Source organism: Scyliorhinus torazame, chromosome 31 (genome assembly GCF_047496885.1).
Source record: "Scyliorhinus torazame isolate Kashiwa2021f chromosome 31, sScyTor2.1, whole genome shotgun sequence".
Classification (NCBI taxonomy): Eukaryota; Metazoa; Chordata; class Chondrichthyes; order Carcharhiniformes; family Scyliorhinidae; genus Scyliorhinus; species Scyliorhinus torazame.
The window spans coordinates 3124889-3144147 of record NC_092737.1 but is presented as its reverse complement, the minus strand read 5'-3'; the positions used below and the strand labels follow the sequence as shown (position 1 = coordinate 3144147).

The 19259-nt window shown below is 50.3% G+C and overlaps 1 protein-coding gene across 1 annotated transcript; it reads left to right on the top strand.

The window, feature by feature from the left end:
* Positions 1-1385: 1385 nt before the first annotated feature.
* LOC140404615 (uncharacterized) lies at positions 1386-18925 on the top strand. The gene is made up of 6 exons (XM_072493218.1): positions 1386-1866; positions 2713-2828; positions 10194-10322; positions 10958-11211; positions 16402-16503; positions 17745-18925. The coding sequence occupies exons 2-6, from the start codon at positions 2819-2821 to the stop codon at positions 18162-18164; spliced, it is 915 nt and encodes a 304-aa protein (XP_072349319.1). The 5' UTR covers positions 1386-1866; positions 2713-2818; the 3' UTR covers positions 18165-18925.
* The last annotated feature ends 334 nt before the right edge of the window (positions 18926-19259 follow it).

The following is a 19259-nucleotide window of genomic DNA, read 5'->3' as shown; positions in this document are numbered from 1 at the left end:
TGCGTGGGTTTCCTCCGGGTGCTCCGGTTTCCTCCCACAGTCCAAAGATGTGCAGGTTAGGTGGATTGGCCATGATAAATTGTCCCTTAGTGTCCAAAAAGGCTGGGAGGGGTTATTGGGTTACGGGGATAGGGTGGAAGTGAGGGTTTAAGTGGGTCAGTGCAGACTCGATGGGCCGAATAGAACATAGAACATTACAGCGCAGTACAGGCCCTTCGGCCCTCGATGTTGCGCCGACCTGTGAGTGGTCTCCTTCTGTATGTTCTATGTTTAGCTATGATTGCTCGGTGGAAGGGCTAGTACAGACAGTGGGCCTTACAGCCTCCTTCTGCATTGTAACAATCTTTCCTCATTGTTAAAATTCCCCATTCCTGGAATCCCCCCTCTCCCTCTGTGATGCGGCCAGTACCTTCCTGCATTGCAATGGCCAAAACCACAGGCCGTCCTTCATCGGCAGTCTGGCCAGGAGCTGGGGGTTAGCAGTGACTGGATGGGCCAGAGGGTCTCTCGCTCGGCTGTGAAACTCTGCATTTTGTCAGATTTTAGATGATCAACAATGGGGTGGATGAGAAGGCAGCAGCAGCAGCCCAGGACTTGGGGGGGGGGGGGGGGGGGGGAGGGATGGGGGGGTGGGTGGGGGGGTATAGCCTGTGACAAGGCAGTTGCCAATTAGGGCTAGTTTTCATTTTTGTTATTTAGTATTTATTTATTTGTTGTTTTTTGTTTATATAAAAAAGGTCATTATTATCTGTATTGTTATAATGTTGTGTAAAGGATGCACAATGTACTGTGTTGGTTGACCAAAAATTTTCAATAAAATATTTATTAAAAAAAAAACAATGGGGTGGCTGGAGAATTGAATGAAGTTCTTGGCAGAAACAGAAGAGGGACATTTTGGATCAGACTGTAGCTGGGGTACATATGATGCGAACAACTTCTGGTAAAATGCTGGTGGCTACCATTGTAAGAAGTCTTACAACCCCAGGTTAAAGTCCTTCCAGTCGGGGAACACTTCAGCAGTCAAGGGCATTCAGCCTCTGATCTCCGGGTAAGCGACAACGCAGAATCGCCGAGCAGAAACTTATAGCCAAGTTCCGCACACATGAGTGCGGCCTCAACCGGGACCTGGGATTCATGTCGCATTACATTCATCCCCCACCATCTGGCATGCGAAATCCTACAACTGTCCTGGCTTGACACAATTCACACCTCTTTAACCTGGGGTCGCCCCATCTCTGGATCTGTAAAGATTTAATCACCTGCTAATGGTCGCATTCCAAGCATTGTTTGGCATCTTTGAATTTGTCTATATATGTGTTTCTGGAACAGACCTCTTCATTCACCTGAGGAAGGAGCAGCGCTCCGAAAGCTAGTGACATCGAAACAAACCTGTTGGACTTTAACCTGGTGTTGTAAGACTTCTTACTGTGCTCACCCCAGTCCAACATCATCTCCACATCATGGCTACCATCGAAACCTTTCATTGGGATTGGTTTAATTCTGATTTGCCATTGAGGATTCCTCCCCCTCCCTCTGATTTCCATAGGAAAAGGAGCGATTAACACCTCATTCTCACCACCTCATTTCCACCGGCTTCACTGATGCTGGCCAAGCTGAGGGATGTGTGTGAGCGGCGCACGGAGCTCCCAGTCCCTTCCCCTGCTCCAGGAAGCATGGAGCAGCTTTACCTCAACTTCCAAGTTCGCAGCGAACCGTCTGCCCCGGCGGAGGAGGGCTTTGGGCAGGACGGCAGCTATACTGGCAATGGGACATTCCCGCTTTGCCTGACTTACCAGCCCCACATCACCCAGGGAGTGCTGGTGGAGAGGGCGGAGCAGCTCGGGGGCAACCAGCCTTGGAAGTCAGGTAGGGCGGGGGGGCAGTTACCCTGGATTGGGGGGGGGCAGTTACCCTGGATTGGGGGGGGGGGCAGTTAAATTACCCTGGATTGGGGGGGGGAGAGTTACCCTGGATTGGGGGGGGGAGTTACCCTGGATTGGGGGGGAAATTACCCTGGATGGGGGGGGTTACCCTGGATTGGGGGGGGGGAGTTACCCTGGATTGGGGGGGGAGTTACCCTGGATTGGGGGGGAGGAGTTCCCCTGGATTGGGGAGGGAATTCCCCTGGATTGGGAAGGGGGGGTAGTTCCCCTGGATTGGGGAGGGGGGGGAGTTCCCCTGGATTGGGGAGGGGGGGGAGTTCCCCTGGATTGGGGAGGGGGGGGAGTTCCCCTGGATTGGGGAGGGGGGGGAGTTCCCCTGGATTGGGGAGGGGGGGGTAGTTCCCCTGGATTGGGGGAGGGGGGGTAGTTCCCCTGGATCGGGGAGGGGGGGTAGTTCCCCTGGATCGGGGAGGAGGGGGTAGTTCCCCTGGATTGGGGGGGGGGGGGGGGAATGCCCCTGGTTTTGGGGGGGGGAGTTCCCCTGGATTGGGGGGGGGGGGGGAAACAGATTTAAAATGGACATTGGATAAATACTCCCTGGCAGTAAAATGAGGGAGGAAAGTGGATTTAATTGGATAACTGTCAAGGGGCTGGCACAGAGCGGATGGCCGAATGTCACCCTGTGCTGCAGCGTTCCACATTGATATGGTCACTGGTGATTTCACCCGGGGACTGGGGTAATAAGAAGAATCTATTTATCTGGACACCGCTCCTCTGGCTTTCTGCAACATCGATCAAGGTGACCCTCTCCCATCACTCTCACACACAGGTCCCACTTTGAACCCTTTCCAGGCGCTGCTGCGGGGTACTGGCCCGAGCATGGCGAAGCCGAGCTGGAGCAGACAGAGAATAGCAGCACCGCCTCATGTTGCTCCATGGATGAGAGTGAGTATTGAGGAGGGGGAGGCGAGACTGGGGGCGAACGGGAGGGGAGGGGGGCGCACTCTCCGCCCCCCCCCCCCCCCCCAGCGAGAACGCTCTGTGTCGGTTCTGGAGGATTCTGAATATTCACCTCCTTCTGATCGGAATGATTGTAATTTATTGGAAAAGGACACATGGTAAACTGCAGCTTACATTCGGCTGGTGCAGAGCAGTTCTGGGCTAATTGTTGTCCCTTTCTACACAAGGAGGTGTGCTTTGGTCTGTAGACTAAAAGTTCCCCACTAAACTCGGGACCACCTGGCCATTCCTATGGGGTACAGGTCAGGGGAGGTGTTCAGCTGCTGATCTCCTTCCCCATGATCACTGTCAATTTAGACAATTCTGAAAGGCAAGTTAGAAGGAGGCCAATGTCTGGCTGTGTTATTCCCTCTCAGCTCTGTATCCTCTGCTTCAAATCCTAACTGCCCTGTAAAGATGTAGCTCCCTCTGCATCAAACATTCTGATATCCTGACTAATGCTATTCCCAACATTACCCTGCGGTTCACTGGTCTGTATAGTAATAACCTTTATTTGTGTCACAAGTAGGATTACAGTGAAAATCCCCTAGTCCACTGTGTAGGGTAAACAGGACCTCCTCTTGTGCAAGGATGAACCTGATACAGTTTAAGGTGGTACACGGTGCGTATGACTCTGGCGAGAATGAGAATTCTTTCATGGGGTAGCAGATGAGTGTGGGTGGGGGCCAGCGAATCACACGCACATGTTTTGGGGTTGCATAGGGCAGCATGGTGGCGCAGTGGGTTAGCACTGCTGCCTCACGGCGCCGAGGTACCAGGTTCGATCCCGGCCCCAGGTCACTGTCCGTGTGGAGTTTGCACATTCTCCCCGTGTCTGCGTGGGTCTCACCCCCACAACCCAAAGATGTGCAGGGTAGGTGGATTGGCCACGCTAAATTGCCCCTTAATTGGAAAAAATGACTTGGGTACTCCAAATTTATGTTAAAAAAATGTTTTGGGGTTGTGAAAAATTGGGAAGATTCTGGGCGGGAGTGTTCGCGGTCTTCGCCAGGATAGTGGAGGAGGAGGTGGACCCGGACCCTATGGTGGCGATATTTGGGGTTTCAGAGAAGCCGGAGCTCATGGACGGGAGGAAGACCGATGTCGTAGCCTTCGCCTCTCTGATTGCACGGCGGCGAATTTTGTTGGAGTGGCGACCGGGGGTAGCGGCTTCGTTGTGACCTGTATGCCTGCGATTAGAGAAGATAAATTATGAGATAAGGGGCTCTTCAGGGGGGTTTGAGGAAAGGGGGGGATGTTTGTGACCGTGTTTGAGGAGCTGTTTATCGCAGGCGGAGGGGGGAATTAAAAGGGGGGGGGAATCTGTACAGGCTGTATAATTGATTATTGGGAAGTAAGTTTCCCGGGATGTTTATTCGCTGTAACCTGTTTTGATACATGTTTGTAATAAAATAAAATATTTTGAAAAAATCCACATTCCGGCGCCTGTTCGGGTACACTGAGGGAGAATTCAGAATGTCCAATTCACCCAACAAGCACGACTATCGGGACTTATGGGAGGAAACCGGAGCACCCGGAGGACACCCACGCAGACACGGGGAGAACATGCAGACTCCGCACAGACAGTGACCCAAGCCGGGAATCGAACCCGGGACCCTGTCGCTGTGAAGCAACAGTGCTAACCACTGTGCTACCGTGGCCCCCCAGATACCACCCCCACAAATGTCTTTTGCTCTTTGACGTTTCGTAACTCGACCCAGACAGATTCCACATTATCTGTACTAATATATTTCCTCAATATTGTATCAATATCTTCTTTAATCAACAATGCAACTCCACCACCTTTTACTTTCTATCTGTTCTTCCTAAAAATAGGAATAAACTGAACGTCCCTCCGTGTTTACTTCCCATCCTTGGTCACCTTGGAGCCGTGTCTCCGTAATCCCAACTATATCACACCCCTTTACATCTATCTACGCAACTAATTCATCCATTTTGTTTTGAATGCTCACTGCGTTCAGGTACAAAACCTTAAGGCTAGTCCTTTTAGTGTTTCTTGTCCCATCCCTACTATTTTCTACAGTGTCATTATCTGATACAGGCTCTTGATTTATCTGCCCATCACTTTTCTTCTTCTCCTTGCTGTCTTTTTCTCTTGTTCTTGATTCCCCCTGCTCTGAATCCTTGCGAAGGTTTCTATCCCCTGCCATATTAGTTTAAACGTCCCCAACCACTCTAGTATGTAACCCCGCGTCCAGTTTGTACAGGTATTCCCCCCCCCCCACCTACCCCTAGGAATTTGAAACCTTCCCCACACCATCTCTTAGCCGCGTATTCATCTGATACATCCTATTTATAAAAAAATATATATAAATTTAGAGTAGCCAATTATTTTTCTTTCTTCAATTAAGGGGCAATTTAGCGTGGCCAGGTTCGATCCCAGCTCTGGATCACTGTCCGTGTGGAGTTTGCACATTCTCCCGCGTCTGCGTGGGTTTCACCCTCACAACCCAAAGATGTGCAGGGTAGGTGGATTGGGCACGCTAAGCTGCCCCTGAATTGGAAAAAATTAATTGGGTACACTAAAAAAAATTGTCCCTTAATTAGAAAAAAAAGAATTGTTGCTTTAAATTTGTATTAAAAAAAGTTATGGAGTGACTTGAGATTGTGTCTGTTGCCACAGAGTGGAGAAGACCGAGAGATTGGAGTTCCTCTCGCCCCCCCCACCCGACCCGCATGTAACTATTGATAAACCAATGACAAGGGACCACATTAAAGTTGACACCAGGAGTGGAGGTTGGGAGATAAGGGGCGAGATTCTCCGACCCCCCGCCGGGTCGGAGAATCGGCGGGGGCTGCCGTGAATCCCGCCCCCGCCGGTTGCCGAATTCACCGGCACCGGATATTCGGCGGGGGCAGGAATCGCGCCGGTTGGCGGGCCCCCCTCCCCGCGATTCTCCGGCACGGATGGGCCGAAGTCCTGCTGCTTAAATGCCTGTCCCACCGGCATAGATTAAACCACCTACCTTACCGGCGGGACAAGGCGGTGCGGGTGGGCTCCGGGGTCCTGGGGGGGCGTGGGGCGATCTGGCCCCGGCGGGGTGCCCCCACGGTGGCCTGGCCCGTGATCGGGGCCCACCGATCCGCGGGCGGGCCTGTGCCGTGGGGGCACTCTTTCCCTTCCGTCTTCGCCACGGTCTCCACCATGGCGGAGGCGGAAGAGATTCCCTCCACTGCGCGGAAGGCCGTCAGCGGCCGCTAACGCTCCCGCGCATGCGCCGCCGGGAGATGTAATTTCCGCGCCAGCTGGCGGGGCACCAAAGGCCTATTCCGCCAGCTGGCGGGGCGGAATTTAGTCCGGCGCGGGCCTAGCCCCTTAAGGTTGGGGCTCGGCCCCACAAGATGCGGAGCATTCCGCACCTTTGGGGCGGCACGATGCCCGACTGATTTGCGCCGTTTTGGGCGCCAGTCGGCAGACATCGCACTGATACCAGAGAATTTCGCCCCAGGAGTGTGGTTGGAATGTAGAATGTTTGCCAGAGTCTTTCATCCTCTTCTCCGAATGAACAAAGAACAATACAGCACAGGAACAGGCCCTTTGGCCCTCCGAGCCTGTGCCGGTCATGATACTAACCTTTGCCTAAAACCCTCAGCACTTCCTTGTCCCGTATCCCTCTGTACCATCCTATCCATGTGTTCGTCAATTAGGTAATCTGGACATTCTGAATTCTCCCTCTGTGTACCCGAATCGGCGCAGGAGTGGTGCCACTAGGAGCTTTTCACAGTAACGTCATTGCAGTGTTGATGTAAGCCTACTTGTGACAATAAAGATTATTTTAAAAATTATTTTTTTTAAAGATTCCTTTTGAACACCGTTAATGTATCTGCTTCCACAACCTCCCTGGCAACGCGTTCCAGGCCCTCACCACCCTCTGTGTAAAAAAAACCTGCCTCGCACATCTCCTCTAAACTTTGCCCCTCGGACCTTAAACCTGTGCCCCCTGGTGACTGACCCCTCCACCTTGGGAAAGAGTGCCTGCCCATCCACTCTGTCCATGCCCCTCATAATCTTGTAGACCTCCATCAGGTCACCCCTCAACCTCCGTCTTTTAATGAAAACAGTCCGAGTCTATTCAGCCTCTCCACATCGCTCACAACCTCCAGATGAGGCAACATCCTGGTAAACCTCCTCTGCACCCTCTCCAAAGCGCAGTGGGTTAGCACTGCTGCCTCATGATGCCAAGGACCCGCGTTCAATCCCGGCTCTGGGTCACTGTCCGTGTGGAGTTTGCACATTCTCCCCGTTACTGCGTGGGTCTCACCCCCACAACCCAATGATATGCAGGGCAAGTAGATTGGCCACGCTAAATTGCCCCTTAATTGGCAAAAAAAATGAATTGGGCGCTCTAAATTAAAAAGAAAAAAGGGACAAATACAATAAAGCTAATTGGGGCACATAACTGATAAGTTTCTACAAAGAGAAAAAGATTAATAAAAACTAGGCCCCCAGAAGGCCTTTACAGTCAGAAACGAGGGAACTCATAACAGGGAACAAAGAAATGGCGAAGGAACTAAATTCGCACTTTGCTTCTGCCTTCACAAAGGAAGACATGAATAATGTCCCAGAAGTTCTGAGAAAAACAAGTTTTAGTGAGGAGCTGAAGGAAATCAGTATTAGTAAAGAAATGGTTTGCGGGAAATTAATGGAATTGAAGGTGGACAAATCGCCAGGGCCGGATAATCTTCATCCCAGAGTACTTGAGAAAGTGGCTCTGGAAATAGTGGATCCATTGGTCATTTTCCAAAATTCTTTGGATTCTGGAATGTTTCCTGCAGATTTGAGGTTAGCGAATGTAACCCCGCTATTCAAAAAGGGAGGAGAGACTAACTTGGTAGCAGGGAAGTTGCTGGTGTCCATTATCAAGGATTTCATAGCACAGCATTTGAAAGCAGTGGTTTAATCAGTCAAAGTCAGCAGGGATTTACAAAATGCTTGACAAATCTACTCGAATTCTTCGGAGTATGTAGTTTATTTAGACTTTCACAAGGCTATCGACAAGGTCTCATGTAGCCGATTACTATGTAAAGTCAAAGTGCATGGGATGACTGGTCGTGTCTTGAGATGGATGGAAAACTGGTTAGCAGACAAGAAGCAAAAAATGGGGATAAATGGGTCTCTTTCTAACTGGCAGGCCGTGGCTAGTGGGGTACAGCAGGGATCTATGCAAGGACGCCAACTGTTCACATTATATATTAACGATTTGGACGTGAGGGAACTAAATGAATTTGCAGATGATACAAAGTTGGGTGTGAGGGTGAGCTGTGAGGAGGATGCAGAGATGCTTCAGTGGGATTTGGACAGGCTGAGTGAGTGGGAACATGCATGGCAGATGCAGTATAATGTGGATAAATGTGAGGTTATTCATTTCGGTAGCAAAAATAGGAAGGCAGATTATTATTTGAATGGTGTAAATTGAGAGAGGCGGATACTCAGCGAGACCTTGGTGTCCTCGTGTAACAGTCGCTGAAAGTAAGCGCACGGGTACAGCAGGCAGTAAAGAAGGCAAATGGTATGTTGGATTCATATTGAGAGGATTTGTGTATAGGAATAGAGATGTTTTACTGCAATTGTATCGGGCATTGGTGAGGCCACACCTGGAGTATTGTGGGCAGTTTTGGTGTCCTTCTCTGAGGAAGGATGTTCTTGCGATGGAGGGAGTGCGGCAAAGGTTCACCAGGTTGATTCCTGGGATGGCGGGACTGTCAGACGAGGAGAGACTAAATCGGTTAGGATTATATTGATTGGAGTTTAGAAGAGTGAGAGGGGATCTCATAGAAACTTAAAATTCTAACAGGATTAGACAGGGTAGATTCAGAAAGAATGAATGAAATGAAAATCGCTTATTGTCACAAGTAGGCTTCAATGAAGTTACTGTGAAAAGCCCCTAGTCGCCACATTCCGGCGCCTGTTCGGGGAGGCTGGTACGGGAATTGAACCGTGCTGCTGGCCTGCCTTGGTCTGCTTTCAAAGCCAGCGATTTAGCCCTGTGCTAATGTTCCCGATGGTGGGGAGTCCAGACCTAGGGGTCATAGTTTGAGGATAAGGGGTAAACCTTTTAGGACTGAGGTGAGGAGAAATGTCTTCACCCAGAGAGCGGGGAATCTGTGGAATTTGCTGCCACAGAAAGTAGTTGAGGCGAAAATATTGTGTAGTTTGAAGAAAGAATTAGATATAGCTCTTGGGGGATAAAGGTTTATGGGGGAGGGGAAGGCGGGATCAGAGGATTGAACTTGAGCGAAGATCCCACTCCTGATATTGCATTTTGGGGCAGCACGGTAGCATTGTGGGTAGCACAAATGCTTCACAGCTCCAGGGTCCCAGGTTCGATTCCGGCTTGGGTCACTGTCTGTGCGGAGTCTGCACATCCTCCCCGTGTGTGCGTGGGTTTCCTCCGGGTGCTCCGGTTTCCTCCCACAGTCCAAAGATGTGCGGGTTAGGTGGATTGGCCGTGATAAATTGCCCTTCGTGTCCAAAATTGCCCTTAGTGTTGGGTTGGGTGGCTGGGTTATGGGGATAGGGTGCAGGTGTGGACCTTAGGTAGGGTGCTCTTTCCAAGAGCCGGTGCAGACTCGATGGGCCGAATGGTCTCCTTCTGCACTGTAAATTCTATGAAACTCTATGTCCAGCCCCCACAGGGCAGGAATTGATTGTGACTCCCCAGGGTAAAGAGGAGAAGGTAATAACTGGTCACTGTCCAGTGGCTATTACCAGAGGGGATGGAGTAATGACCCTCCTGACTCTTTCCACTTACAGAGTGGACCCCAGGTTACATTCATCCCATAGTGCTTCAACCGACTGAAATGGTGCTTCTGCCCAGCACTCAATGAATGAATCAAGCGCTTGGGTCTTCTCCCCAGTGACAACACTTCTGTTTCCCCCCCACCCCCCCCATCCAAATCGGGTGGAAAGGGGGGGAAGTGGTGGACGAAACATTTGCACAATCTGAATGGGGTGGGGACTCGAGGGATGTTTGGTATTGACAATGCTTTTTTTAAATTTAGAGTACCCAATTCTTTTTTTCCAATTAAGGGGCAATTTAGCGTGGCCAATCCACCTAACCAGCACATCTTTGGGTTGTGGGGGTGAAACCCACGCAGACACGGGGAGAATGTGCAAACTCCACACGAACAGTGACCCAGAGCCGGGATAGAACCTGGGACCTCGGCGCCGTGAGGCAGCAGTGCTAACCACTGCACCACCTTGCTGCCCTCACTATTGACAATGTTGAGTTTTTAATGTCGCTGCCTCGGTATCTCACCACATAAACGTCTGTCGTGTGTTTTTTGTAGCTGGCACATCTCCAGGATCGGTTGGGGGTTACGGCTGTGCATATTCGTCAGGACAAAGTGACTTTGCTGAGACGTCCGACATGGCATTTGTGATCAAAGACGTGGGAACGGGAGCCTCTGCGTCTGTGGGTAAGGAGTGTCTGGAACACGTGTGGTGAGAGGAAGATCAGATTAGCGGATAGCCCTCGTCCCTTCTCTGTCACTCTCTCTCTCCTTCCTCCTCTCTCTCTATCCTCTTGCGTAAAGCACTTTCACAAAGATGTGAAGTTGGAATCATCGTTCCTCGGGCAACTGAATCTGGGAGGGGGTTACAATTTTGGACTTTTTTTAAATACATTTAGATTACCCCAATTAATTTTATCCAATTAAGGGGCAATTTAGCACGGCCAATCCTCCTACCCTGCACATCTTTGGGTTGTGGGGGTGAAACCCACGCAGACACGGGGAGAATGTGCAGACCTCGGCGCCGTGAGGCGGCAGTGCTAACCACTGCGCCACCGTGCTGCCCCCTCCACCCCCCCCCCCCCCCCCCCCCCCCCCGATCAAAGATGCCACCAAGGTTGTAGCAGTCCGGTTGAGCCTCGAGGTCAATGTCAGGGTGAGGGAATGAAGCATTCTCAATATTCCTTTTCCTTTATTTTCTTGATGTTGGAGAAGCAGAATAATAAATTGGAGTAGAGGACGAGGGAAGTGGCGAGGGAAGCACTCCTTCAATCCTTCTGGTATTTCGGAAAGGTCTGAAATTGATCTCTTGTTGTTTGTAGCTTTGGGCATTCCCGAGTCTGAGGCAGACTCACACGATGATTTGGAAAGGCTTAATGCCAGTGGAGACGCATGGTTAAGTTCTGTAGAGGAGAGGGACTCGAGTGAAGAATCCGTGCCAAAGAAACATAAAGGTCGGACAATCTTCAGCGCCGATCAGCTCCGAGTTCTTCAGCAACATTTCCAGCTACAGCGATACGTTACTGCGTCGGAACGACAGGATCTGGGCAGTGTGATAGGGCTGACCAGTCAACAGGTAATGTGAGTGTATGGGGAGGAGCCATGGCCATTCAGCCCCTCGAACCCACCCTGCCAGACAACGCGATCATGGCTGGTGTAATGACCTCCAATTGGCATTATTGGTTGGCCAAATGGAGTATGAGCTCCCTCAATGATAGCTCATTGAGGGGGCCCATATAAGCACCTGTGTAGGCTTTGTGAGGCAGTCTTAAGTTGACTGGAATGCGAGCAGCTCTGTTTGGAGCTGCTCTTGTATAGAAGTTATTGCAAATAAATACTGGTGTGGTGACGGTACCCCGGCCTCCTGTGGATTATTACAGCTGATCTAACTGCCAAACATTTACCTATCCGATTCAGAATTAGCAACTAATCCAGCATCAACTACTATGTGTGAGAGGGAGTGCCAAACCTCTAACACCCTTTGTGTAGAGTAATTCTTCCTAACATCTCTCCTGAACGGTTTAGCCCTAATCTTTAGACTCTGCCCCCTCCCCTCGTCCTAGAATCTCCAACCAGTGGAAACAGTCTACCTTTCCCTACCCTGTCTTTCCCTGTTAATGTCTTGAAGACTTAAATCTGGGGCGAAATTCTCCCCCAACGGCGCGATGTCCGCCGACTGGCGCCAAAAACAGCACCAATCAGACGGGCATCGCGCCGGCCCAAAGGTGCGGAATGCTCCGCATCTTTGGGGGCCGAGCCCCAACATTGAGGGGCTAGGCCGGCGCCGGAGGGATTTCCGCCCCGCCAGCTGGCGCGGAAATGCGGCGCATGCGCGGGAGCGTCAGCGGCCGCTGAAAGTTTCCCGCGCATGCTCAGTGGGGAGAGTCACTTCCGCCTCCGCCATGGTGGAGGCCGTGGCGGAGGCGGAAGGGAAAGAGTGCCCCCACGGCACAGGCCCGCCCGCGGATCGGTGGGCCCCGATCACGGTCCAGGCCACGGTGGGGGCATCCCCCCGGGGTCAGATCGCCCCGCGCCCCCCCCCCCCCCCCAGGACCCCGGAGCCCGCCCACGCCACCTGGTCCCGCCGGTAAATACCAGGTTTGATTTACGCCGGCGGGACAGGCAATTTCTGGGCGGGACTTCGGCCCATCCGGGCCGGAGAATTGAGCGGGGGGGGGTCCCGCCAACCGGCGCGGCCCGATTCCCGCCCCCCGCCCAATCTCCAGTACCGGAGACTTCGGCGGGGGGCGGGGGCGGGATTCACGGCGGCCAACGGCCATTCTCCAACCTGGCGGGGGGTCGGAGAATGACGCCCCAGATCACCCCTTCCAAATTCTAGAGAAAACAGGCCTAATTTGTATAATCTCCCCTCATAACTTAACCCCTGAAATTCAGGTGTCATTCTTATAAACCTATATCGCTCCCCCTCCCAGGCCAAAATATCCTTCCAACGATGCAGTGTCCAGATCTGCTCAGAGTGACTCCATGTGGGGTCTAATCAGAGTTTGGTGCCTCTGTGTATTTTTACACCAATCCTCTGGATATAAAGGCGAACATTCCATTGGCCTTTTTGATTACTTTCTGCACTTGGCTGTGGCATTTTTAAAAAATTTATTTTTAAAATAAATTTAGAGTACCCAATTCATTTTTCCAATTAAGGGGTAATTTAGCGTGATCAATCCACCTACCCTGCACATCTTTGGGTTGTGGGGGTGAGACCCACACAGACACGGGGGGAATGTGCAAACTCCACACGGACAGTGACCCAGAGCTGGGATCGAACCCGGGTCCTCAGCGCCGTGAGGCTGCAGTGCTAACCCACTGCACCACCGTGCTGCCCGTCTGTGGCATTTTAATGATTTATGTACCTGACCCCCTCGCGTCTCTTTGGACATCCGCTGAATTTAGCTTCATACCATCGAGAAAGACTCTGATCTATCCTATTTGGTCCAAAATGGACAACCTCACACTTGTTTACAGCTGAAAGATACAGTTTGCATTCAGCAAGGCCAATCCACCTATCCTGCACCTCTTTGGACTGTGGGAGGAAACCGGAGCACCCGGAGGAAACCCACGCAGACACGGGGAGGACGTGCAGACTCCGCACAGACAGTGACCCAAGCCGGGAATCGAACCCGGGACCCTGGAGCTGTGAGGCAGCAGTGCTAATCACTGAGCCACCAGAAACACGTTTGGCCTCCTCTGCTGCAACCATGTGGTCACATGCTCTGCCTGAAAGGGCGGTGGGAGCAGATTCAATAGTAGCTTTCAAAAGAGGGTGCAGCACGGTGGCACAGTGGGTTAGCCCTGCTGCCTCACGGCGCCAAGGTACCAGGTTCGATCCCGGCTCAGGGTCGCTGTCCGTGTGGAGTTTGCATATTCTCCCCGTATCTACGTGGGTCTCGCCCCCACAACCCAATGATGTGCAGGGTAGGTGGATTGGCCACGCTAAATTGCCCCTTAATTGGGAAAACAATGAATTGGGTACCTTAAATTTATAAAAATAAAATTAAAAAAACTTTCAGAAGAGAATTGGATAAACTGTCTCAAGGCCCGGAGGACCTGGGTTCGATCCTGGCTCTGGGTCACTGTCCGTGTGGAGTTTGCACATTCTCCCCGTGTCTGCGTGGGTTTCGCCCCCACAACCCAAAGATGTGCAGGGTAGGTGGATTGATGATGCTAAATTGTCCCTTAAAGGGAAAAAACGAATCAGGTACTGTAACATTGTAGATAGCAGATGTAGGTATCAGCCATGATCGAATGGCGGAGCAGACTCGATGGGCCGAATGGCCTAATTCTACTCCTATTTCTTATGAACTTATGAAATTTATATAAGAAAAGAATTGGATAAATACTTGAAAAGGTTAACAGGGCTATGGAGAAAGAGCAAGGGGCATGTGATTAATTGGATAACTCTTTCAAATGGCAGCACGGTAGCACAGTTGCTTCACAGCTCCAGGTTCGATTCCCCGCTGGGTCACTGTCTGTGCCGAGTCTGCACGTTCTCCCCGTGTGTGCGTGGGTTTCCTCCGGGTGCTCCGGTTCCCTCCCACAGTCCAAAGATGAGCAGGTTAGGTGGATTGGCCATGCTAAATTGCCCTCAGTTTCAAAAATAGTTGGGGTGGGGTTAACGGGTTCCGGGGATAGGGTGGAGGCATGGGCCTTGAGTGGGGTGCTCTTTCCAAGACTCGATGGGCCGATTGGCCTCCTTCTGCACTGTAAATTCTGTGTCTGTAAAGAATCAACGCAGGTACATTAGGTCTAATTCTTGAAACTGGCAGCCATATTGCCTCTCTCTATATTGCCAAAATGGTGACCTCACATGTCTCTTAAATTGCATCTGCCGCTTCTCTGCCCATTCAGCTAGTCCATGTCTTGTTGTAGTCAATTAGTATAATTTCCAGTATTTTGCTTTAGTCTTCACATGCGGTAGGTCTGGGAATATCGGTATTGCCTGGCCCACTGACTCTTTTCTGCAGTTTCATATTTTTTAAGAATAACAAAGGTGGGGAGTCTGAGAACAATGTTGCTATGCAAGAGGGAGAACCTTGTGGAATGTGGGTTTGAGTGATTTGATGTCATTCTAACTCATGCCCATTGTCGAGATAATGTGGTCTCAGTATCTACTTTGTGTTCTGTGACAATTCCTTTTTGTGATGTACTCCAGGTTAAAGATGTACGAATGGAGTGTTAACTACTGTCCTCTCTCAATGGGACAGCTGTGACACTATATTCAAACCTTTCACACCTTCCTCCCGTCAGACATACTGGAGCCTCTGGTGCCTTTTGTTTGGTTAATGAGGTGCTAAACACCTGAGGCCAGAGTCTGGGGCCTGCAAATGCAGCACAAGGCACATCTCAGTGAGCCTGAGTGCCTCAGCGATAACACGTCGAATCAGGTTGGAGCCCATTGAGAAAATTGAGCACATAATCCTTCTCTAATGGATCTACAAAATGTTGTGTTACTTCAGGTACTGTGTTGAGTATTGGTCACCTTGTTTAAGGAAAGATGTAAATACATCAGCAGCTGCTCCAAGGAGGTTTACTCGACTAATGCCAAGAATGGGGGTGTTGTTTTATGGGGAAAGGCTGCACTTATCCACAAGAGTTTGGAAATGTCAGAGATTCATCAAAACTTTTAAAGATTCTGAGGTACATTGGCAGGCTGGGTGTGGTGAGAGTATTTCGTCTTGTCGGAGAATCTAGAACTTGGAGTCACTTTTTTAAAATAAGGTGTCGCTCATTCAAGAGAGAGATGAGGAGAATGTTTTTAGGGACGGGAGTAAACGATTCAGTCCTTCAAGCCTGTCCTGCCATTCAATGCTGACCTGTGACCTAACTCTCACATCCCATAATACATTAGCTTACCAAAAACATATCTACCTCCGATTTAAAATTAACACCTGATCTATGGGAGGGGGGGTCACAGTGGTTATCACTTCTGCCTCACGGCACCAGGGACCCGGGTTCGATTCCAGCCTCGGGTCACTGTCTGCGTGGGTTTCCTCCGGGTGCTCCGGTTTCCTCCCCCAAGTCCCGAAAGACGTGCTGTTAGGTGAATTGGCGCTTCCTCTAATCCTCCACATCCTCTAATCCTTCACGTCATGCACTATCTTTACTTAATGGATTACTCTGAAATCCTCTGATTAGAAGAATGAGACTTGGTCTCGTTGGAACCTATCAAAACCTTTGCAAAGTCTGACAAGATAGATTCTGAGTTCTGCAAACTCCAGTGTCTGGGACCGGGTGGGGGAGGGGGGCGCCTCAGGGGTAAGGGTTGGCTATTTCAAATGGAGAAGAGGAGAAAATTCTTCACTCAAGAGGATTGTATACTTTGGACTTCTGCCCTTTAGAAGATTGTGGATCTTCACCGGTTGTGTGTACTCCGAGCTGTGATGAGATTCTCGGCAATGAATGGAATTGATGGATACGGGTGTCGACAGAAAATGTACAATTTAAGCCGTCATCTTGTTGACTGGTCTTCTGAGTGTCAACAAAAATATCAAATCATAGAAAGGTTACTGCAGGGGCCATTTCATCCATTCCAATTCTTCAAGTGCATCTCTGCTAATCCCACTCTTTATAACTGCAGTATATTGATTTTCAGATATTTATCCAATTCTCTTATCTAGATGAATGAAAAATCAATCTTATTTCTGAGTTGTGATTGACAGTGCTTTACAGGTGCAGGGCTTTGAAATAATACTTTGGGGAAATTCTGATCCACAAAAAGTTTCCGTTATAAATAAAAAAACATTTTTTTTAGGTGAAGACCTGGTTTCAGAACCGTCGTATGAAGATGAAACGCGCTCTGAAGGAGCCAATTGCTGTCCCTCAAACTGGCTTCCTGCACGCGGACCTGTCTCAGGTGAGTTTGTGTCGCGATCCACAGTTTCACAGCTGGGAGTTCACAAGGGACTGAGGGTGTCATAGAATTTACAGTGCAGAAGGAGGCCATTCGGCCCATCGAGTCTGCACCGGCTCTTGGAAAGCTCTACCCAAGGTCAACACCCGCCACCCTATCCCCATAACCCAGTAACCCCACCCAACGCTAAGGGCAATTTTGGACACTAAGGGCAATTTATCATGGCCAATCCACCTAACCTGCACATCTTTGGACTGTGGGAGGAAACCGGAGGAAACCCACGCACACACGGGGAGGATGTGCAGACTCCACACAGACAGTGACCCTGGAATCGAACCTGGGACCCTGGAGCTGTGAAGCAATTGTGCTATCCACAAGGCTACCGTGCTGCTGTCCTGTAGAACGATGTACAAGGTAATGTTTTGTGGGGTGGGGGGGTTTGCTTTTTCAGCCACATCTTCCTTCTGTATCATCATGAATTTGGATCAATTGCGAAGCGAACAATAATCTTGGTTGTTTACTGCACACAAGGTTCTTTCCATTGAGAATCCCCAGGCGTTGGCTAAGGTTCAAAGTGAGGGTGGCAGCTAGGATGTTTCTTCCAACCAGTCCATGTCTTCATCTTCCAAAGGAGCAATGTCTTAATCCCAAATCCTGTTCTATCCCCACACCCCTTTAATTTTGTCTACCATCCAACCTATTAAATGCTGAAATATAAGCTGAAAATACTCGGCCAAGCCATAACTGTGGAGAGAGAACCGAGATTTGGAGACTCTGGCGTCGGACTGGGGTGGGCACAGTAAGAGGTCTTACAGCACCAGGTTAAAGTCCAACAGGTTTGTTTCGAATCTAGCTTTCAGAGCACAGCTCCTTCATCAGGTGCTCTTTCCAAGGGCCGGTACAGACTAAATGGGCCGAATGGCCTCTTTCTGCACTGTAAATTCTGCTCACCTGGCTGGGGTCTGCTCACCTGGCTGGGATCTGCTCACCTGGCTGGGATCTGCTCACCTGGCTGGGATCTGCTCACCTGGCTGGGGTCTGCTCACCTGGCTGGGGTCTGCTCACCTGGCTGGGGTCTGCTCACCTGAAATGGTGGAAACGTAGATTTTAGAAGTGAGGAGAGAAGGAAGACTGATGGGGTGGAGGGTATCTGAGATTAAATGATTTTCAAAACATAATGGTGCTGAGTAAATTGGAAGTTGAAGCCTGTTGTGTTCACTGTAGTTTGTTTTTCTTTCTTGCAGAATAACCCTGTGGTGTTTGGGATGCCATCAGATTACATGAAGCACCAGTTTAATGGCTATTCACTTCCTCAGCTACTGCCCAGACAGCTGGCAGCATCTCCCAGTGAGCAATGGCCCAGCCCAGGGTCTATGTACCCTGGTTTGGGGAAATTCCAATCCACCGTCATCAAGAGTGAGTTACAATATATTAATCAGTCCCTCAACTTTTCCATTAAGAAGGAAGCGATTGCACTCTCCTCCCGGCCTGAGCTGGAGCCAATGAAGATCCCGGTGACTTCCTACAGTCACGGCATCCCAGTGCAACACTTCTCACTCCAACGAGCTCTGCCCCGGCCTGGCCACTTCCAGCAGGGCCTGTCATATGAGATGCCAAAGCCTGCAGGGGACGAACTTCATTATGAAAAAGTTATCATTTCCTAGCTTCCGCTGGTGTTTGGCTGAAGAAATTAACCTTTTTATTCTCCCGATCTGCATACAAAGAATCGTTGGATTGCAGAGGGGAAGTTATGGGATTCGCAAAGCAGAGAAATAAAACTGCAGCCCCGTTACAACCGGGATCCTGCCTTTGGGAGACTGCTGATCCCGTGGACACTCCCGCCTCAATCCTCGGGTGCTGATCCCTGAAAGGTCCCTCCCTCGCTCCTCCCTCCCTCTGGCCGTCTGGTTTTGCCACATTCTTTTAAATATTTGACACCAACGCCAAAGAGCTTTGCAAGATGAGTGCAACAATTTTGAAAGGGTTCAATACGCTTTTCAACCTAATAGTATTTTTATATTTGCTTCTGACAAGATTGTTAAAAACAAACCTATGAAAAATAAGAAATTAATTTTGAATTTGTCCAGCCCATTACCCCGTCTTTGCCACTGAACCACTGGAACTGCCAGGAATGACTTTCATTCCCAGCTCCCCACTTCCTGAGCTCATTTCCTGTGTTTGGAGGAAGGGGTGAGGATGCACCCACTCCAGGCGATTAACCATTGATTTTAGATTTTAATCACTGCTAAAACTCAACCTGTGTTCCAGAGTCTGGCCTCTGAACCCCCACTGGGCCTCGTCGGGGAGGACATAAAAGCGACTGCTGCGATATTCTACTGTCGTGTCTGATTTACACTTTGCCTGAAATGTTTTTGCTGTCATTTTGTAAACCGAAGACGTCAATAAAGCTGCAGAATTTTCTGTCCCAATGGTTCTTTTTATAACTCACAGCTAGACACATGGGCAGCACGGAGGCACAGTGGTTAGCACTGTGGCTTCACAGCGCCAGGGTCCCAGGTTCGATTCCGGCTTGGGTCACTGTCTGTGCGGAGTCTGCACATCCTCCCCGTGTCTGCGTGGGTTTCCTCCGGGTGCTCCGGTTTCCTCCCACAGTCCAAAGACGTGCAGGTTAGGTGGATTGGCCGTGATAAATTGCCTTGAGTGACCAAAAGGGTTCGGAGGGGTTATTGGGTTACGGGGATAGGGTGGAAGTGAGGGTTTAAGTAGATCGGTGCAGACTCGATGGGCCGAATGGCCTC

Coding starts and splice junctions, on each gene's coding strand:
- LOC140404615 (XM_072493218.1), top strand. Junction 11,212..16,401: donor TAGGGCTGACCAGTCAACAG/GTAATGTGAGTG, acceptor CATTTTTTTTAG/GTGAAGACCTGGTTTCAGAA. Junction 16,504..17,744: donor TGCACGCGGACCTGTCTCAG/GTGAGTTTGTGT, acceptor TCTTTCTTGCAG/AATAACCCTGTGGTGTTTGG.